The following is a 22,912-nucleotide window of genomic DNA, read 5'->3' as shown; positions in this document are numbered from 1 at the left end:
CTTACAGGAGTGCTTCAGAGCTGCCTGTCTGCAGAACTTCCTCAGGGCTCTGCTTTCCTCACTGACTTTGTGGGATTCCCAGTACTGCCGTGTTATCTCCCTCCCTTGAGTATCACACAGTTCCTTTCCTTCTGAAAAGAAAACCTGGAACGGCATAAGGAGGTTGGTGTTTATCTCCTGTAGGGAAGACGTGTGCGGCTTGGACTACCTGAGGACCGTGTGCCAGCAGATTCTCATGAACCCCGACCCCTGTGTAGGAACCACTGAGCCTGTGTAGAAACCGCTGCAGTGTCTCTGAAGGACCCAGCTTCTCACCTCCCTTCTTTGTCATTTTCCTCCTTCTTGTTATTTTAAGGAAAAGTGGTATCAGAATCAGCTAGTATACTCAAAAATTGAAAATAATAGGTTTCTTAATTTGTAAGTCCAAAAGATTGAAGCCACAGGAGAAATGCTCTACGGGCTGAGAGACTCACTCAGAACAACCCTCAGGTACTTGAAATTATCTTCTACAAGAAAAGACTTCTAACTTCAGTTCCTGTAAACTTTATAGTCAAATGGTTTATTGGGCTTTTCTCTTTCCTTGATATTTTTAGAAGTACATTGTAAGATGAAGTTTTTACTTACTTCATACCCTAAAATAGCATATCAGAAATTATATGAGTAGATATCTTTGCTATGCCAAAATTTCTTTCCTGACTGCCTCAGTAAAGTATCACAATCGCTAGGAATTAACACCATACGGCATCTCTTCCTTAAACTTTCTATAGCAGCCGGGCGTGACATCAGACAGCTATAATCCCAGCAAACCTAAGCCAGGAGCGTTGTGACCTTGAGATTAACCTTGACTTCATAATAAGACTGTCCCCCCAAAAAAGTAAAGAAGGAAAAAGAGAAAGTGGGGCACGGTGGCCCATGCCTTAATGCCAGCACTTTGTAAGTGGAGGTAGAAAGCCCAGGAATTCTGTGTCATCCTCAGCTGCAGAGCAGTGACCTCAAAGGAAGGACGGAGGGAGGGGGAGGGAGAGGGGGAGAGAGAGAGGGAGGGATTTTTAAATTAAAAAAATTTTTACAAGCCTAACTGTGCGTTTAGTTATTTTGTCTCATTGTTAGAGGAGGAAAGAAAAGCAGAGGAGGTTGAGCCAAGATCAGAGCCCAGAGGGTCTGAGGCACCCATGACTCTCATGCTGTCAGTCATTACAGTCTCAGAAAGCCCTGATGGGCTGTGACTTCTCAGTCATCATCCTTCAGACACAAAATTAAAGTCTTCAAAGATTTATAGTCACTTAGAGTTCAAAAATACAAGGTATCCTATCAGAAAGGCCTGTCGCTTTCCTCTGAGTTTAGCTCAGTGGCAGAGCTCCTGCCTAGCAATCTCAAGGCCCCGAGTTCAGTGCCCAGCTCCAGAACAAAGGAAAAGCATGACTGCTTTCCTTCCTCATAACATATGATCCTATGTTATCCTTATCTTTAAAAACAAACAAAAACCATGCAAGTAAAAATATCACTCACCAAAATTAACCAGACCCAAAGTCTGATCATCTCATTGAATTTACAGCCATTCTGAAGCTGTCCAGCATCATGGTGGATTTTACCCTTTAACTATCACTTACCAACCACCAAAAAGTGAACAATCCACGGCAAAGTTAGACCTAGAAAAACAATTAGCTTCAAGCCTTCTGTAAGTGCTTCAGTCGCTCTGTGCTTGACTTTGTAACAAACCTGATATGTGCTTAGTTCTTCTGCTTAGGAGTAATAGTTAAGGTTGGTTCCATCAGTTCTAGAAGCTGAGGGTTTGGGTTTATTGCCATTTTCCCTGGCGGAGCAAATCTGGAGCTGGCATTTGGAGCTCTATCTTTTTAAGACATTCAGCAAATCATCACCGTGCAGTTTTAAACTCCCCCATTGGGTAATTTTTTGTGATTTAAAGCCCTGGTAACTTTTTAATCCTGGCATTTAAGAGGTGGACAGGAGGTCAGGTGTTCAAGGCCATTCTGGGGAACATTGGACCCTATCTTAAAAACAAATAGGGGTTGGGGATCAGGAAAATGGGAATCTGTGCAAATGTTATGCAAACAATAAGACCTTAGCTTAAATCCCTGGTACCCACATAAGCAGCTAAGTAGGGCCACACATGCCTATGACCCTAACACTATAGGGACAGGAACAGGAAGTTTGCTGGGGCTTGCTGGCTGCCAGCCTCGCCCCAGGTCTTGTGTGAGCTCCTATCTGATGGAAACAAAGTAGGTCATTAGAGCAGGCCATCCAACATGCTGGTGACCTCACTCTGGATGGCGACCACATGGACCACGGGTGAACTGGCTTTGACCTTAGTCTCCCTTAATCTGAATTTTAGGGCGTGTCTGCAGCCAAAGCAATTTCCCAAAGAAGTGATAGAATATCCCTTTTTATTAAACCGTTGACATTCTTAGTTTCTTATGTCTATCTTGAAATGTCTTGAAGAAAGGTCACTGGTTATCTTTTATGTGGGTGTGACTCCTTTATCATCTGACTGGAATCAGAAGCATGTAAGAAGTTCTACTCTGTTGAAACCCAGCTGTTAACATTAGACCTCCTTCATTCACTTTGTAGCTAAGGACTCTATACACTGCTTTTTTAAAAGCTCAATCAAGTTTCCCTTTACTCTGCGTATATTTGGCTTCCTTGTCTCTGTATCCTTACAGCCTAGCACATTATCTAAAACACACAGAAGGTGCTAAGAATGTGTTTGAATAAATGAGCTAAAAATGACTGCTGGGTTTGACTTTTGAAGATTCCCAGATGAAAGAAATCTGACTGTTCCCAGGAAAGTTCACAGAAGAGACTTTCAAGTCATGGTTTACATGCTCTATTAATCTATTGATCTGGCTTATTTCTTCTACTATTGGGCTTACTGCATAAACTTCCTAATTAAGGCACTATATGAACTTTGCCTCTACGGGTCTCCTTAAGAGTCTATCCACAAACTTCATTGCAGTTACTTTGAGCAAATCCTTACAGCTTACCCCTTCAGACACCAAAGCCAAACACCAGAGCCTCCCACCTGTGGCACATAGTTTGTCAAACGTGAGGTGGGTATCATACACCACTTACACACACGCAGTACCTGTGTTGTACTGCTGGTCTTGGTGTGGGTGTGGAGAACCATTAGAAATGCCTGCTCCTAAGACAGCATTCTGAGGAGCACCTTACGATTCATGGATGTGCAGTAAGTACTGAGCAGAAAGCGTCGCGTACTCTGGAGTGTTAGCTATCAAACCAAAATGAAAGCATTGCAGTTAAGGGCTGTCAGGATGGCTGGCAGAGAAGGGCACTTGCCACCAGGCAGGCCAGACAAATCTGAGTCAAATCCCTGGAACCCACATGGTGGATGAAGAGAACCAGCTCTCCACAGTTGTCTTCTGAGCCCCAAACCTGTGCATGCGGGTGTGTATGCACATGCACACACAAACACACACAAAATAAATAAATAATGAATACAATATAATAGTTTAAGAAGAACTACAGTGAAGATTATCTGGAACTTTTTTTAAAAAAAAGCCAAAGTTGACAGTTTTGAACATTTGTTTGAGCATTTGTTATACCTCCTATAATTGTAATTATTTCTATTAAAAGAAATGGATTTTTGCTCCTAAGTTAGCTGCATTTGTGTTTTAAAATACTCTTTATATCTGAGAATTAGTTAATAAAGTACAGCATTCGAATTGCATAGATAACTTACCCCATATAAATGATCTGTGGCTTTGGGGAGGTGTTCTGTAACAAGACCTGTCAGCTGCTTCACCACCGGCCTGCTTTAAAAGCGATCTATTTGAGGATGCGTGCAAGTGGTCTCTGGAAGCCAGCCAGTTTGATTATTTGACAGGAAGTTGTTGTACCCCATGGCTTGCCAGTTGTCGCTTCTGTTTCCCTGCTCGGTGCCCCCAGCACAGTAAGAACAGAACGATGGCAGAGGAGGTGCTGTCCTCCTAAGCTTCAGGAGCTGCTGCTGGGGAACAGAGTGCTGGCCCAGCCAACCAGAGGCCCCGTTCATCTGACAGAGCCAGGGAACAGTGGTGTGTGTGACAGCTCTGTAAAGTGCAGCGCATGATTCTGTGTTTGGTCACGAATGTCCCTTCATTCCTGTCTCTTCCCATTCTCGTGTTACTTACCTTGAGATGGAGGTGTGGGTTAGGAATGAAAATAGAAACTGTACTTTCAATAGGAAGGAATGTTCTGCTAATTGGAACCGTTGTTTAATACCAAATGGCTGCAGTTCTGGGTAAGGAGCTGGGAACACTCACATAGTCTGATCTTTTGGAGAGAAGGACATGAGGCTACTGTCCTTTTGAGTTCCTGTGGCAATTGCTCTGTGCTGAAAGGTTAGTGAAGGCTTCTTTCTAGAAGGATCTAGGGCAAGACACTGCATCTTCTACTAATAGAGAATAGAGAGCAATGAAGACTTTTTAGAAGAGGCATACTCAGGACCAAAGCTCATCCTGGGAGCCCCGTGTGGATTGACTGGAGGTCAGGGAACCATACCTTGCTATCTTGTCACTAAGCAGCAACCTGTGATCAAAGGACAGCTCCTATTTAAATGCAGCATTATTTAGGGCCCTAATACTTTAATGCTACCAGATCATAAGCAAACACTGTGGTTTATTTTTAATGTGTCTTTAATATTTCCATCACTATAATGATGTAATTACTATTTTAAGGTTTTCAGTATGCAATCATCTTTTAAAACATTTATTTTAGAAATACCTTGTTTCTTGTGTATTTATACCAAGCTTGTAAGTTGTAAAAGCCATATATCAATCATTTTCATTCCCAGTGACTTTTAAACATACTTGGAATTAGTCTCAGTACTTTTTCTCTTTCCATTGAGTTTTCATCATTTGCTTTGAAAGGTGATGTGATACGGGACTGTCTTTGTCTGCTGAGCTGAAGGCTTATTTAAGTGGAGAGAAATTACAGCTAGACTGTAGAGGCTGGATAAGAAGACAGTAAGGCGGGGCTGGGGATTTAGCTCAGTGGTAGAGCGCTTACCTAGGAAGCACAAGGCCCTGGGTTCGGTCCCCAGCTCCGAAAAAAAAGAACCAAAAAAAAAAAAAAAGAAGAAGAAGACAGTAAGGCTTAAGGTTGGTTCAGTACAAACACTGTCCAGAGGGCCATTTCAGCGTATAACAGGGCAAGGTCTAGAATCAATCTCCCCGCCCCCCTTCCTTTCCACTTAGAAAGCTGGTATGCCACAAAAATGTGGAGTATGTGATGTTCTGTCTGCTGTTGAAAACCAAGCTTTGGTGTCTGGATCCCAGAGACTTCAGAAGAATGTACCGGATTAAAAGGTTAAAATAAAAGCAGCTAAGATACCAGACTTTTAGGACATTGACCCAAATGATCAGAATTTGTGATGTCGTCCCCCTCTTTTTTGGAGAAAATAAAGCACAAAAACACAAAGCACTTTCGGATTGAGAAGATAGCTTGACCTACTTGCAGGGGCTGTGGAACGCTCCTGGTTTCATTTAGAACAAGTTTCTGATTCTCTTGTGAAGTGCCCATAGCTCCCATGAGAGCCTGACTGCTATTGGAGGAGAGGGGCCATGTAATTATTTTTATATCTTGCTTCTTAGGGTGTCTCTTTCCATTTGGAATAATGACCAGTTCTGTTGGTTTTCTGTCCTTCAGTTCAGCAGACATTTACTGTATGCATGTTGCTTCTCTGGTACCACACGGGATTCTGGGCACACTATAAAAAAGCAAGAGAGCTAAGATAGCACAGAAAGAAGTGATGGCTTCCATTTTGAAGTGAAGAGCAGAGGACATCAGAGAAGGGTGGGGCTGGGCCAAAGACAGAATATACCCTTACTAAGGCAAAAATACAAAAATAGGGGAATTGGAATAGTGGTTAAAAATGTGTATTGCTGGGGTTGGGGATTTAGCTCAGTGGTAGAGCGCTTGCCTAGGAAGCACAAGGCCCTGGGTTCGGTCCCCAGCTCCGAAAAAAAAAGAACCAAAAAAAAAAAAAAAAATGTGTATTGCTTTTGCAGAGGACCTGAGTTCAGTTTCCAGCACCCACATCAAGTGGCTCACAACCACCTGTAATTCCTGCTCCAAGGGGCATTTGATCTCTGATCTCTGCAGGCACTACACTCATGTACACATGGAGAATTAAAAATAAATCAGAGACAAAGACAAAGGGAGGGAGGGAGGAGGAGGGAGGGAGGGAGGGAGGGAGAGAGAGAGAGAGAATATAACAGAAAATGTGAAGTGGAGGGATAGCTCAGCAGTTAAGAGCATTTGCTCCTCTCTCAGAGAACCCAGGTTTGGTTCTCAGCACACAAGGCAGTTCACAGACATCTGTGATTCCAGTTCTAAGGTACAATGACAGGAGTAATTCATGTTGAAGAGTCACTAAGAAATAGTGGTAGATAAGAGAAAGAACCTTGAGCTGCTTGTACAAAGTCTGAACTTTATTCTGAAAGTGGTGGCAGGACGCACACTCAGCCCTCTTCCACCTGCCTGATAAGCACTAAGGAACTCCATGTTCCCTAATTCACAGATAACTTTTAAATAAAAGAAAAGTAAAGACGCATCTAGAACTCATGATGCTACTCATAGCCACAAGTAATTGTTTTTCCTTATTTGACGAAATGGTTAGAAAATGGCAGCCCATAAGACCTTTTCTAGAGGACCTGAATAAAAACTGGATGATGTTTTCTATCCACCTCTGTCTCTCTATTTACCCAGCCACTCTTTCCCAGCCAGATTCTTGCTTGGTCTCGTGTATAAAAATAGGACACAGTCCCTGCCATCAGCGAGCAACCCAGTAGGGAATTCAGACTGTGACCCAAGAGCAGTATTATATATATATGCTTAGAGAAAAACATACACAAGGCAGCGTATCTGAGTTCCAAAGGGAGGGCCAGTCAGTTTGGGGGAATGGACGCAAACACTCCCCAGAGGCAGAGTGTTTGAAGGTGAGCAAGGAAGGCCAGGGATAGAACTCGGCAGTGATAACTCAGAGTATCCCGGCATGTATGAGCCCCTGGATTTGTACTGCAGAGGGGAACGAATAACCAAGATGAATGAGACAAGTGCGAAATGTCATTCAGTTGTGTGGCTAGAACACATCGTGTGTACCATTCATTAGGTGATAAACATTTGTGCTGTTTTCACTCTGGAGCTGTTATGAATAATACAGTATAAGAATGTGTTCTGGTTTCTGTTTTCTTTCCATTAGATATCTCTGTAGGAGTGCATATGCTGGCTCATATGATGACTCTGTGTTTTACTCTTTGAGAAACTCAGGCTGCTTTCCAAAGTAGCTATTCAATCTTAATTTATTTAATCATCCAGATTTCTACACATCCTCACCAGTTGCCTATGGATATTATTATCATTGTTTTATTCTTATTACAATGATCCTAGTAGATGTGAAGTATTGTGGTCTCGGTCATTAATTAATGAGTAGTGATGTTGAACACCTTTCACCTGTGTATTGGTCATTCCTATTTTATCTTTGGAGAAATGTCTGTGAATTTCTTTCTCTCTTTCAAGAGTTCTTTATATATTCTCGTTGCAGGCTTCTTACCAAATATGCAATGTGAGCACACGTTCCTGTTCTCAGTGTATTTTTTTTCTTCCCTCTCATCTTCCTTTCCATCTCTCTTTCTCCCTCCCTCCTTCCCTCCCTCCCTTCTTCCCTCTTCTTTCTCCCCTCTGGTGTCTGTCCGAAGTCTTGCTATGTAGCAAGGCTACTCAGCCGCCAGAGAATTAGGTTTACAGGGATGTGTGACCATGTCTGAAACTGAAGGATACTAGTTTTTTTTTTTTTTTTTCCTTTTTTCACTTGTAGCACATTGTTTTGCTGTCATTTTATATGGGGTGTTAGAACTAACCATTGCCTAACTCAAGGATACGGCCAACCATTTCTGTGCTTCATCACATTCCTGGAGTGAAGCCACAGCTCAGTGGTAGAGCATGCTGGAGGCCCTGGGTTTGACCCTCAGCACTGAATAATGCAGACTTTTGTACTTTTAGTTCTTCCATTTACATCTTTTGTGCATTTTAGCTAATCTTCTGTGTAGTGTGAGGTAGGGCTCCAACTCGGGTTTTGTTCTTATCTCTTGTTTTCTGCATATGTGTATTCACCTTCACAGCCCCGTATGTCCTGTCCTCCCTAGTGACCTCCCACTATAAAGGTTTCTTTCTGACCTTGCAAACAGAGAGCATTCATCTACAGGGTCCCACCCCACGTTGATTACTATAATTCTGTAATGAGCTAGGCTGTTTTGGGTCACTCGAGCTGCTTATGCTCCCACATAGACTTGAGGGTCCCCACATCAACTCTGCAAAAGATCCAACCGAGATCTTGATAAGGATTACATTCAATCTGTAGGTTAATTTGGGGAGTATTTCCACCTTAACAGTATTAAAGTCTCTGATCCATGAGTTTAAATAGACTGCATAAAATTAGTCATTTTAATAATGTGACTGATTTTTTAATAACATGACTAATTTCCATTTATCCTGGTACTTTTTAATTTCTTTCAGCGATGTTTTATGGTTTTCAACATGCAACTCTTGCTTAATTAAATTTATCCCTTAATACTTTAGTCTCTGTTGCAAATGGGGTTATTTTCTTAATGTCAGTTTTAGATTAGTCATTACAATTAATTTTTGTATACTGATTATTTTCTTGCATTCTCAGTAAACTCATATGTTCTTTTCTTCTTTTTGATTGTTTATGGCAGGTTCTCATGTAGTTCACACTGGCTTCAGACTTACTGTGTAGCTGAAGATAGCTTTGACCTCTTGCTCCTCCTGCCTTCATGTCTTGAGTGCTGGAATTTTGTGTGTGTGTGTGTGTGTGTGTGTGTGTGTGTGTGTGTGTGTGTGTGTATGGATGTATGTATGGATGTATGTATGATGTATGTATTCCACCTCGTTCAGTTTAGTAACATACTGGGAATTGAACCCAAGGTACCTTGCATGCTAGGTAAGTGCTCTACCATTCCAGCCCCGGCATATTATTTCTAATGGATATTTGTATGGTGCCTTGTGCTTTTCAAAATACAGGATTATATCTATGCTTAAAATAGGTTTACTTCTTTCTAACTTGATGTTTTTAATCACTATTCCCATGGCTATTGTCTGAGTATAATGTAGAATAAAGATGGTAATAACAGAAGTCCTTGTATTGCTGACATTAAGAAGGAATCATCTAGTCTCCTGTCACCAAGTATGATATTAGCTCTTGGTTTGCTGTGGAAGCTATCAGACCAGAAAGTGGTGGTGCATGCTTTTAATTCCAGCACTTGGGAGGCAGAGGCAGGTGGAGCTCTCTGAGCTTGAGGCCACTGTGTGAGTGGACCTCTAAAGAGTGACTTCCAGGACAGCTAATGCTACACAGAGAAACCCTGTCTCCAAAAAAAAAAAAAAAAAAAAAAAAAAAGCTATCAGGCTGAGGATGTTCCCTTCTGTCCCAAATTTGTTGAGTGTTGTCATGGAAAGGCATTAGATTTTATCAGATGTCTTTCTTAATTTTGAAAATACCATAGGAAAGATTCCTGTTTTTATTTTGTTATCATAACATACTGATTAATTACAAAATATTAAACCAATATGGCATACTATTGTGTTTATGATGTTTAAAGTGTTGCTAGGTTCAGTTGCTAACAATTACGTTTTTTTCCCTTTATTCATAAGTAACACTAGTCTCTAGTTTTTTGGATGTCTTTGGTTTGGTTGTCTAGGTAACATTGCTCCTGCAAAATTGCTCCCTTCTACTTTTTGGAATAGCTTGCAAAGGATTGTTAATACTACTTCGGTTTAATTAATATTAAGCATTTGGTAGAATTCACCAGTGTTTCCACCTAGTTCTGAGTTTTCTTCATGAGAAGGAAGTTTAGTTAGTTAGTTATATACTAATTAAGGTTAAACCCAAGGGCTTGTGCAGGCTGGGCAAGCTCTGCATTAAGCCACCTCCCCACCAGAAAGTCTTAACTACCTTTGCTCCCTTACAGCTTTGTGTTCTTTCCTTTATTCTCTTCCCCTTCCCTACCTCCTCCTCCCCCCTGTCCCCACCATGCATTCTCTATATATATATTTTTGTTTGTGTTTAATGCTGCTCTCTCCCTTATAAAAACACTGTTATTTGCTATTAATGGAGAGAGGAGCTCTTTCAGTTTGCTGAATATATGTGGTAGTTAGTAGTTTAAACTCCTAGGTGTTCTTGATCAAAGTACTATATATATATAAGAAGTAGAATTAATTATCATCACAATTTATATTGATTCTCGCCACTGGTATTTCTTCAAGGATATGGTTTTAGCAAAACAAGCCAGCATGCATTAGCATCCTCAGAAGCATCCATATCTGTGACTTTCCTCCTTGCTGTGACAAAAGCAGATCAAGGCAGACAGCTTTGTTTCAGCTCACGGTCTAAGAGGACAGTCTAGCTTGGTGGGGAAGTCATGGCAGTAGGCCTGTGGGGCAGCTTTGCATCTGCAGCCTGGAGGCAGAGAGATGAATACGGGTGTTCAGCTCACTTTCTTTTCTTCAGTTCAGAATCACGGCCCAGGGTATGGTGCTGCTCACATTTGGAGTGGCTCCCCAAGTAGCCTACTGTAGGCATTCACAGATCTATCCAAAGGTCCCCCACGTGATTGTAGAACATATCCAGGTTGATAATATTAACCATCACGCCATCCACTTACCTGAACTCTGAATGATTATAAGTGGAAAATGTATTTATTTCCTAGGACTGCCATAATAAAGCATCTTAAATGGGTTGCCGAATACGACAGAAACTTAATCTTTGACAGTTATGAAATAGGGCCCTGAACTGAAACTTCTGTCCATAAAACTATGCTTCTTTTGAGACACTGAGTAGAATCTGTTCTTGCTTCTGTCTGGCATTTAATGATGGCCATCCATCTTTGGCATTTCTGGTTTACAGTTAAATCATTTCTGTCTCTGCCCCTGTCACCACATAGTGATCTCCTTATTTGTCTTCACACTGTTTTCTTTTTACTAGGATACCAGCCATTGTTGATTGGAACCTTCCCTAACCTCAACTTTATCATATTAGCAAAGACTCTATTTCCAAATGAGGACCTATTCATAGACACCAGGGGTTAGGACGGCAACATAACACAGTCCATAACCAGACATTATGTTATTCTTCTATCTCTCGAGTAAAGGCCTCATTTTAATAGCTTGACTAATTTTAGTAGACATTTGATGACATATTTCTATCTTTAGAAAATAATGTCTTCTCTCCATTATGTAAGAAACAAAGTATCATTGAACCCTTGTGTGCTTGTCCTCTAAACATAACCATTAGATCTATAAATTATATGTCCCTCTATGTAATGGCAGGTGCTGTATACAATGTAAAATTGGAATAATATGACAGGAAACAGAAGAATATTTGCCAGGCTCTGTGCAGTGATCTCATTGCTAGTTTCAGATCTGTTTTCAGTAGGACTCCCAGGTATTTTCTTGATCCTCAAGTGCTGTCATCTCTACTGTCACATGCAGATGTTTCTAGTGTCTCTCCTTCCCAGTACTGTGGTGTAGCGACGGCTAACAATATTATTGGAGACAGGACTGGAGAATCTGGATTCCTTTTGAAAACAGAGCTCACCACCCAAACTCTGACAAAGAAATGCTGAGACATAATTCATCTTTGTTACTCCAGTCGAGCTTTGGATTCATACCTTCAGTGTTCAAGCGTTTGTTCCTTGGTTTCACATTTCACTTCGGTGAAAGCATTGACGATTTCTAGATTCCCCATGCCCACGTCACGCATTTCTACTTGTTTCAATTATGAAAGGAGGTTGACATTTTGATTCATTTTCTTCTTCTTTCTTTAAAAACAATGCAGGACAATCTAGAGCAGCCATGATACCTCCCAAGCACCCGCGGCATCCCAAGGGAGCGTTGGATGATGCCATTGCCTTTGGAGAGAAGACAGACCAAGAAGTATTGAATGCTTCCCAACCCACACCACCCCCACTGCCAAAGAAAATGATACGAGCCAACACAGAGCCAATCCCCAAAGACCTTCAGAAATCCATGGAAAGCAGTCTCTGCGTCGTGGCTAATCCCACCTATGATATTGATCCCAACTGGGATGCCAGCAGTGCTGGATCTTCTGTCAGCTATGAACTCAAGGGACTGGATGTTGAGTCTTATGAATCCTTGGAGAGACCTTTGCACAAGGAGAGACCTGTTCCTTCCACAGCAAACAGTATCTCCAGCTTAGCCACTCTCAGTATTAAGGACAGATTTTCCAACAGTATGGAGTCACTCTCTAGCCGACGTGGTCTCTCCTGTAGACAGGCTCGAAGCATCCAGAAGCCACAGAGACAAGCACTTTATCGAGGACTTGACAGTCGGGAAGAAGTGGTGGGTAAACTCCGAAGCCTTCATACAGATGCCTTGAAAAGACTGGCAGTTAAATGTGAAGACCTCTTCATGGCTGGGCAGAAAGACCAACTCCGCTTCGGAGTGGACAGCTGGTCAGACTTCAGGCTAACCAGCGACAAACCGTGCTGCGAAGCTGGAGATGCGGTTTACTACACTGCCTCATATGCAAAAGATCCACTCAGTAACTATGCAGTCAAGGTAGGGAAATATTGAAAATCTCACCTTAATATTTCCTTCCTTCTTTTTGAGTCAGGATCTCACCCATGTAGCTTCGTCTGGCCCTGAACTCGCTACATACACCAGGCTGGCCTCAAACCCATGGAGATCTGCCAACCTTTTTCTCCTGAGTGCCTAGCCTTACCTTAATCTTAGTCAGCACATTGTTACCAAAGCGGATTCATTCTTCACTCCCACTTTCTCTCCTCCATTGTGTGAGAGTGAGTGAGTGAGCCTCCTATATTAGCAGGTGGTCTAATAAGTAGGTTTATTACTGAAAGAAGAATAGACACTAAGGAAATATGGGGAAGCTAACATTCTGTGGGAGTCTGGAAGGATTGAGACCAAATGCCTGACAAGAAGCAACTTAATGGATGGAGGGTCGGTTTTGGTTTGCAGTAGGGTGGGATACAGTCTGTCACTGTGGGGAAGGCACAGCAGGGTTGGCTGGTCACATTGCAAGCAGAGAGGGGAGCACTGATTCTCAGTTAACTTTCTTCCTATTCAGTCTGGGGCCCCAGCCTATGGGACCCTGCTGCCTACATTCAGAGTGGGTCTTTCCTTTCTGCCAACACCCTCATAGTCACACTCAGAGGTATTTTTCCATGGGATTTATACATCCCTTCCTATTGAAAATGAACATGAACTATCACAGACTTTAACTCAGACTCTTAGAAGACATAGCCATTGAGCTTTGGCAGTTTGCAGTGGTTATCCAAAAAAACGAAGCCCGTGGGGTATCCCTTCACTCCATGTTTCTGCCTTTATTCTCTACCAAGTAAGAGATCCTTGCTTACCCCTTCTCTGTAGCTTGTGTGCTTCCTGGGAGACACTTTTATAGAAAAGGTACTTAGTACTCAATGTTTACATCATGCTCATAAGAGTCTTTTTTTCTCCATTTGACACATGAGGAAGGTTTTGTTCAGTGAGGTAACTAACTTGCTTGAGGTCACACAGTGAGGAGTAGAGCTAGGATATCAGGCCAGCAGAATGGCTCCTTGAGCAAAGATACTTGCTACCCAGCCTGATGACTGAGTCTGATGAGTTCAGTCCCTGGGATCCAGAAAGTGGAAAGAGAATATGGAGACCCCCTGCTCATATGCTCTCGTTCGTTCGTTCTCTCTCTCTCTCTCTCTCTCTCTCTCTCTCTCTCTCTCTCACACACACACACACACACACACACACACACACACACCTCAGATATTTCTGACTGTGCAGCCTATACTTTGCCTGTTTATTACATTTTTAAACACATGTCAACCATTCCAGACAACACTCTACTTTGAGATTCCCAGAGCACTTGACATTGAGGATTCTTGTCCAGTTATACTCACCGTAACAGTCATCCACAAGTCCCATGAGAGTAATGACTATACTGCGGACTATGAACTCCCAGAGACTTGCCTTCTTCTGATCCTGACCTTACCATCTAGTAGCTTTGTGGGTAGCAACAGCTGTCTTTGGGATTGTGGTTAGTGAGCTACTTTCGGCTTCTTTTACTTTACGAGGGTTAAAGAGAGTTAAAGTCTCGGGTCTCACAGATGGTTTCCTCTTCTTCAGATGTTTAAGTGGTAAGCCATGTACCTTATGGGACTTTACGTGACCAATGACATAAGACAAGTGAAAGGTGCTAAGAGTATAGGCTCAGTATAATGCTCTCCAATCCTACTGTCTCCTCTCACTGATTCTATTCACTGGTTCAAAACCGATTAACATAATCTAAATGACTTTTACATGTTAATTTAGCTTACAAAGACCAGATGGTTTCTTAGTAAATGAATGGGTAAGGTAAACAATTGGCCTTACCTCCCTATCAAGACAGACATGTTTCCACCGACCATCTGCAGTCTCACCACTGTCTTGACCTGCTGCAACAGCAGCCCACACTTTTAAAATTAAACCAAGGGATAAACTGTGGAGAGAAGATATGGACTCAAGTTAATATATTACTGTTGAGTATAAAAAGGCATTTTGAGATTCTGTGTAGCTCTCAAGAGCTATTATATCAATTGGGGTTATAGTACCTTATCTATCTTGAGTCTTTATTGCTACAAGATCACCAATGTAGAACGAGTACCTATTTCAGAAAGGGGCATAAAACTATCTGTTCTTTCAAAACAGTTGAGAAGTGGGGCTTGACTAACTTTATGTATTATTGCCACACAATCTTGTCTCTTTCCTAAATCAATGGTGTAGTATTGATTTCTTTGCTTGTAATAATACAAAAGCAATCTCAAAAGAACAGGTGGCAAGTGATTATATACTGGTAGTTGTTGGCAGGTTTGGGAAAGGGGGTTTTACACTAAATACTGAATATAAATGTCTCTTTGAAGACTTTCTGGGCATTTCCAGAAGTCCCTAATTGATTTACAGTCTGAAAGGGATTCTAAGAACTCTGAGACCCCTATATTTGCAGAGATGAGCAAATGAAACCAATGGGTGGCCCACACAGACCCTCTTCAATGTTTGTCTTCTTAAAATATCCCTCCCTTCCTATATTAGTGAGCTTAGGATAGCCTAATAGATAGGGCTTGTCTCTTAAATATTGCAAAGCAAGTTTATTTGAAAGGTAAGGGTCACACCTACATATTCACTGCAGTGGTGAGCTGTTAAAATATTTACTTCATGTCAGCTTTTTCAGGCTGCCATGTCAGAAGAGCACAGATTAATTAGGTGGCTTACATAAGCGTGTGTGTGTGTGTGTGTGTGTGTGTGTGTGTGTGTGTGTGTGTGTGTGTCCATGAGTACCAATCAAAGTACCATGAGTACCAATCAAAGCCCCTAGCCCAACAGTAGAAATTGATCTTTTTCCTGTTTCTAGAAGCTGAAAAGTCCAGAGTCAGAGTTTAACCTGGTTATTTTCAGATAAGGACTATTCTCTCTGAGTCCTCACATGTGATGAGAGTCACTAAGAGAAAGGTCTTTTCTTAAAATGACACTGGTCCGATTGTATCCAGGTCCCAACCGTATGACTTACCTAAGTATCTCTCTCTTTGTGGGCTGCATCTTCAGAGCTTGAGCATGTAAATGAGAAAGAGACACAATTTAGACCATAGGATTCTATCCCCCATCCCTCCCTCTCATGTCTTTATCACAGGCAAATCCATCCCAGTTACCTTCAAAGCCGTATTCCCAAGGATCAACTCTAAAGCCCTTAAAGTCTCATCTACATATTCTCTAAATGAGATATGAATGAAACTTAAGGTATGATTCAACTTAATGCACCGTTGTATCTGTGATCCTGGTAAAGCTAGACAACTTATTTGCTTCCCAAATACAGTTGTGCACAGGCAGAAGATAGACAGACACTCCATCCTGAAATGTGAGAAATCAGAGGCAGGGCAGAGAGAGAGCGGGTACCAAAGTCCCAATCTAGCAAGTCTCAGTCTTACCTCATAAAGATGCTCTCATCTGATACTGTCGCCCAAAAAGCTCCTCCAAAAGGCTCTCCACCCTGAGGCACTATTTATTTTCCCCCTAGCTCTCTAAATCTAGAGAAACGGGCTCATCCTTTGTTGACACCTAAAAGGAAACAGCCCTGTCCACTGGGTCCTTAGAAAGAAGAACAACATGGATTCTTTCTGAGTTTTTTCTAATGTGTATGTGGCGTGTTTACATCCCCACATGAGTTTATGTACAGCCCATGTGTGTGGGTGCCTGCAGGAGCCAGAAGGCGGCTCTGGATTCCCTGGAGCTGGAGAGGTATGGATGGTTGTGAACTGGCTGGTGTGAGTGCTGGGACCCAAAGCCAGGTCTGCTTTGAGACCATAAGTGCTGCCAACCTCTGAGCTGTCTCTCTGCAATAGTCTTGTTCTCTTTATCACCTCCATGACTGTTTTCCTTTTCCTTAAAGAATAGTGCACATGGGCAGCCAAAGAGCTCCATGGGCCAGGCCCATAGAATTCAGAATAGCTAGGAGTCTTTCCACACCCTTCTACTCTCGGAATCCACTTTGGGCAAAACTGCACCCAAACTGGTGGTCTCCACTCATACGACCTTGTCCTCATCCCTGACTTCTGCTGAGACCTCTGTATTGAATGGCTGTCTATGCTTTCTAGCCTGGTGTCGTGGTCACACCCATAGTCCTAGCATTCCAGTGGTAGAGGCAGGAGAACCAGAAGTTCAAGCCATCCTCAACTCCACTACAGAGTCTGAGGCCAGCCTAGTAGGCTACATGAGATCTTGTCTTCAAAACAAAACAAAAGATTAAACATGCCTGCCTTTTATACTATGAACAGACCAAATAGTCTGCATCCCCTTCCCCCTTTCCTGTTGTCCTGTAAGCAGTCAGGAGAAACCAAAGTGTTCCTTCACCGTCTGACTTGAACATCCCAACTAAAAATCCAATTTTACCTCTCATACATTCTTTCCTCAACAAACCACGAGAACACAGTGCAGTCTCTTAATTCTCTGCCACTTTATGACATGGGTCACCTTCCTAGGAGTTTCTGATTGTGTGCTCACCACCAACTCCTTTAACATCTGAATTTGCTGTAGTTGTCACTTCACACTTATCCAGGCGTTTTCTAACATGCATTCTAAATGCTTTCAGCATCGACTTAGTTCTAAGGCTGCTTCTGGAACATTCTTAACTATTGTTGGAATGGCACTTCCACGGTTTTTATTTACTTAAGCTGATAGAAAAACTGTCGTAGACTCCATAACTTAAATTCTCCAAATTCTAGAGTCTGGAAAACCCAAGGTCAGGGTCGTGGCTGACTTTGTTTCTGGTGAGGTTTTCATAGGCATTAGAGACAGCTACCTTTTCATTGCATCACAGAGAAAGCAGCTGAGCCTTCAGGTGCCTCTCTGCTAAGAGGATATTACTGACATCGTATCAGGCTCCTACTCGTAACCAGTTTAACCATAATTGCCTCCCGATAGCTCTGGGAGACAGTACAATCCAGAACAGGTGTTGATGTTGGTCTTTGTTCTAAAATGAGTGGTTTTAATTTGGAACTTTTACTGAATTTGAAGGTTTTCCTATTATCTATTCTAATTTTTCTTTATCACGAATAACTTTATTTGGATTTATCTTAAATTAAAAGGCATTTTAATGCAGAATAAAGAGCTTTGAAGTCATCTGGGCCCATGTTCTGAAATTTATCTCTAGTATTAAACAGGTCAAGGAACTTCTTTTAGTTTTTACATCAGCAGAAACTGGCTACCATGCCTACCCCATAAAATTGTTATAATGCACATGGCTATGTAGTGAAACTGCTTTCATAAACTATAGAGTGCATGTAAAATACAACGGGAAAATGTATTGTTGTTAGCGGTACAGGGAAAGCCGTCCACACTGTGGGGATTACTCATTAGTATTCTTTAATGGTAGGCGTTAGCCTCAGCACATTTACATAGCTTCTATGCTTAGATATTTTCTTTCTCATTACTTCAAAGATGTAAACATCTTTTTTCTTAAGATTATGAGAGAATGCTACAAAATGTAGCAACTCAAAATTTTCATTGATGTCAAAATTAGAAACAAATTAAGCTCCTGATACTAAGAAAACAGTTTAATAAATTAAAGCACATTATCCCAATTAAATGTTTGTAACCATTAAAATGGGTGACTATACCGACTGTATAAGGTGAAAAATGCTTATTTTAAAGTGTCCTAGAATACCAAATAGTAGGAGCACTTCTTTGTTCAAAGTGACCTACAAGATAGAAGTGTACAGTTAAATCCAGAGTGAGAGTGACGGTCACTATAAATGATTTGATTTTTGTTAAAAGATAATATTGTGATTATTCCGTGGCAGGGGGAAGATTGGAGCATTTGAGGTTGTAGATCATCACATCGAGGTTCCTAAAAGCACGGGTACCCTTAGTTAGTCCTTGGTTCCTCAACTCTGTCGTCCTGTCCTCTAGCATAACTTAGAAATCACTCCCACTGCTGCTGCTCAGCGTTGGCACTTGCTGGTTCTTTGTCTGCACTGCCCTTCTCCTGGGAGACAGTGTGACTCAATGAAGAATTTCAGCTTCTGATGACCTATTCCATAACTACCTGAGGGACCCTCACTAACAGGACCATCGCCTCACCTACAGAATCAGAATTGCCGGCAGTGAGCTCTGGGAAACTGTATTTGTAGCAGCAGCCTCCACGGTGGTTTCCATATAGGATTTTGAGGCCTTTTGAGGAAGTGGTTAAGAATTAGGTTTTAAAGTTAGAAGAACTGGGTTTAACTTAGAGTTTAGCTGCATACTGACTATGTTTCTTTAGCCTTGTACATGCCTTTTCTAAGTCTAGTGTCTCTCTGTAAAGTAGAAAACATAGTTTATTCTTAAGTCTTATATTTAAGACTTACATATCTTCCCCTGTCACTATAGCCAAGTATATAACAAGGAGCTCTTTAAGCTTAAGAGGGGAAGGATTTATCTTGACTCACTGAGATTTCAGTCTATCATGGAGGGAAGGCTTTATGGCTAGAGCAGCTTGTGGCTCTGGTGGCAGAAATATGATACTACTTGCTCACATCTCACTGAACCAGAAAACAGAGAGAGATTGGGCTAGAAACAAGACTGGGCTATAATCCTCCAGGCCCATCCCCTAGTGACCCACTTCCTGCTGTGAGGCCCTCATGCTACAAGTTCTGCAACTTCCCAACTGATGCCATGTGCCAATGCAGAGAGCCAGCCGAGTCTCTGTTCATCTCCTTAGCCGTGAGAGCTGCTCTCGTCCTCTCCTCCTCACCTGTCCTTTATGCAGCTCTATCCACTTCCAGCCAGTGACCAAATACACCCTGTCATAGGCCACATGCTATGCTGTCTTGAAATTTCCAGTCAAACTGATTCTGTTACTTTTGAATTTATCTTCACTTAAATTTTTGGGACATAGGCAGACTATAACCAGATTCTCTGCCAGCATGTGACATAAATGGCATCTTGTCCCACTTTCAATAGAGAATGTTTCCCTCTACAACTTCATGAGCCTGGCCACATTTCTGTTAATGTTCTGGTCTCCTGAACTCCCAACCAGAGTGGCTCACTAAACTCTGTATATGACCGTCGTCTGTTGACCTCTGCTTCCAGAATTCTGGGTTTCTATAGCCTGCAGCTCCAAACTTCCACATTCCTCCCAGACCTGTTCCAAAGAATGAAAAGGCCAGCTTCCTCCCAGAAGCTACCCTACTTCTTACTGTTTACTTGTTTTGTTTTGTTTTGTTTTTCATCACTTTTTCCCATTGTTAGAATCAACTACTGAACCAGAAGGAACTTAAAGGGGTTAGGGGGTTTATTTCAGCTCACAGTTTGAGGCCACATCATGACTGGAAGGAGTGGCCTGCAGCAGTAGTAGCAGGAATGTGAGGCTGCCCGCTCATATCTTGTTAGATTAGCAAACAGAGCAATGAGAAGCAGAGGCAGGGCCAGGCTGTAAATTTTACTGTCTTCCCCGAAATGACCCCTTCCTCCACTGAGGCCCCACAAAAGTTCTACAGCTTCCCAAACAACTCCATTAGCTGGAAACCCCATGTTCAAATGCGTGAGCCCATGAGAACATGTCATAGTTGGACCCAGCCATTGTGAGAAAAAAAGGTTGCAGGATATCTGGGCATGGTTGGCAGATACCTGTAGTCCCAGCACTTGAGAAGCTGAAACAGAAAGATTTGGGGTTTCAGGCCAGCTTAGACTACACAGCTAGACTGTCTTTTTAAAAAAAAAAAAAAAAAAAAAAAAAACCACCCACAGAACTTAATATATGTAGTAATTCCATTATACAATAGAGAAACATTCATGTGTCTCTTAACCATCATTACTTTTGACATCTACTGCAAGGACCATGGCTTTTTAATTCTTATGTGCTTAGAACCTAGTACAGTATATAATAGTGGGCATTGGATAAAATATTTCGTGACCTTTCAAAAATACAAAACATTTTGATATTTTGTGGGTTTACATCAATACATATGCATAAGGCAAAAGCTTTGCCTTCATAGAGCTCCTAATGCAGTGAGAAAGCCAAAATATAACTCTTAATAAGACAGATTATAATGAAGTTTCAAACGCAGGGTGGGGGGTTGTACAAAATTAATTATTTTGTTGAAAATCATGATGGGAGGGACCCAAAAAAGCTGAGAGGTCACTAGTGTGTTTTCGCAATAGTCTAGGAAACTTTGAGTCCACCCACACTGCAACAGGACAAAGGAAAGGAAGGGCATGTGGTTCAGAACTGCTGAAGGCATGATCCTTGTATAGTAAGTGCTAGATGGAGGCAGTCGTCCTGAACCTCTAGGAAGGACAACCCCAAAGGATGGCAGTGCCATTTGGCAAAATATGAATCCGAAGGATGCGTTGTCTGTGAAGCATGCAAATGACAGCCAAGGTAGACAGGCTCAACAGCTAAACACAGGAGCTCGGGCCTTATACGAAACATGAAGTCTGGAAAGAGTTTTCCTATCCCCCCCTCCAGTGTCTTGATTTAATTCAGACTAAATGGGGTGTATGAGACTGTTAGTGGAAGGGTCTGTTACGTGAGGAAAAGCCTACACAGAGATGTGACTCAAGCAGGGGCAATTGGGACCCTAGTCACAAAAGGCAAAGTCCCCAGACCCAGAGCTTGAGCCTATTTCAAGACAAGACCATGTGTAATAGTGGGGTATGGACACCAGCCCAGCAAATTAGATAAGAAGGATAAGAAATGGGGAGGCAATGAAAATAGTCAACTTTTGATAAAGTAAGCAAAACTGATGCCCACACAGTCGGTTACCTTCAGTTCCCATGTTCTTTGTTCCTCATCCATGTTTTCTCTTATTCTCTCATCTTGGAAGACTACCACCCAGCAGACCAGACTGTCTGGTGAGCTGTACATTGGCTGGACTCCGGCCCCTAACTTACTTCCCTGGTCTCTAACTAAAGCTAAACATTAGATTAAACTTGAACTAAACTCCCTGCCATCCAAGTAAAATCTCCATTGCCTCCTTTGTCTTTCAAAGAGTCATAGTAGCCACTAGCCAGTCATCCTAATCGACTAAAGTCAGTTTACTAAAGGAAATGGAGGCCAGAGAGGTTGCCCTGTTTTGAACACACACCAGTTTCAATGGCAGACTGACTCCCGACTCTTAAGTAGTACCTCTCCCATTATTGTACTTGAGCCAGTAAGCCAGCCCCTTGTGTAGCCCCTTTTGCCTAGAAGAGATAATCTGGTAGATTATTGCTTGGTCTCATTAAGACTTTTTTTCACTTATCTCAAAGAGATAATTTTTGAACAAACCACTGCCATGAAAAGATTGTGTGTTAAATTTGGGTGAAGATCATTTAAAGAAGATGCTTAATGCTTCACATATATATATATATAAAAGCCACTAACTTTCTGAATGTTTTCACCTCAAGAAGTCCAAAGTTGAGACAGTGGGTGTCTTCTCTTTTGACAGGACAGGTCTTTGTTCTTTTTTTTTTTTTTTTTTTTTTTTGGTTGTTCTTTTCGGAGCTGGGGACCGAACCCAGGGCCTTGCGCTTCCTAGGCAAGTGCTCTACCACTGAGCTAAATCCCCAACCCCAGGTCTTTGTTCTTAATGCCAGGCAGTACACAGCTCAGTAGATGTGGGGACTTCCCTGTTATACCAGCGGGGCTACTCACTCTTCCGCCCACGCCACAGCCTTGTTAAAAGCTTGTAATAAAGTTGAGGTGAATTGTGGAGACCAGCGCCTTTTATTGCACTTTTTACTCAAATCCCAATTTGTCTTATTTGGGTAGATGCTGAGAAAGCAAGACACTAAATGAAAAGGCATTAAGGAGAATAGCTGTTATTGGTAGGAATTTACAATGGGCCCCTACTATCTACCCAGGCAGTTAATTACTAGCGTAGTAGTAAGGGAAAATCCAGATGGGAAGCCATTCCCACTTTCATAATTCAACACAAAGATGTCCAACATTGAAACGTAACAGAAAGTGGGTGATCAGTAGCCAGCTACATGCACACGGCCATTTTAGGTTAGAGGGCACCTCACTTCATGGCTTGATGGGTGCAGAATGTCAGAGGCCCAGCTGGGAACTTGCTCAGAAGAGAGAGGGTTCAGCTCATATGAACTTGGAATCAAAGTAGATTGCCTAATAAGAAAAAAAGATAGAACTGTAATATTGATGAGGTGAGAGAACATAGTGGGAATTACAAGTTGGGGTTCACATTAATTGAATTCCTAATCTGGAACCTGAGCTCTAAGTCACAAATCAAATGGTAAAGACTTACACATTGCCTTCTCAAATATCTCCTAGGCTCCAAATGAGTTTCTTAGCCATGTGAACCTTTTTGTAGTAATTTAAGCATTAAAGTACCTGGCCAGC

At 41.9% G+C, this 22,912-nt stretch overlaps 1 protein-coding gene across 11 annotated transcripts in view; it reads left to right on the top strand.

The window, feature by feature from the left end:
* The window catches only part of Peak1 (pseudopodium-enriched atypical kinase 1), a 214,701-nt gene that overhangs the window by 177,799 nt on the left and 13,990 nt on the right, over positions 1-22,912 (top strand). For all 11 annotated transcript variants that reach the window (XM_006243115.5, XM_017595643.3, XM_006243116.5 and 8 more), the window contains one exon: positions 11,870-12,612. In XM_006243115.5, the coding sequence (XP_006243177.1) occupies positions 11,870-12,612 (743 nt within the window). The remainder of the gene's footprint in view (positions 1-11,869; positions 12,613-22,912) is intronic.

The sequence above is a fragment of the Rattus norvegicus genome, chromosome 8, assembly GCF_036323735.1.
Source record: "Rattus norvegicus strain BN/NHsdMcwi chromosome 8, GRCr8, whole genome shotgun sequence".
Classification (NCBI taxonomy): Eukaryota; Metazoa; Chordata; class Mammalia; order Rodentia; family Muridae; genus Rattus; species Rattus norvegicus.
This window is presented reverse-complemented; position numbering and strand designations above follow the sequence as displayed.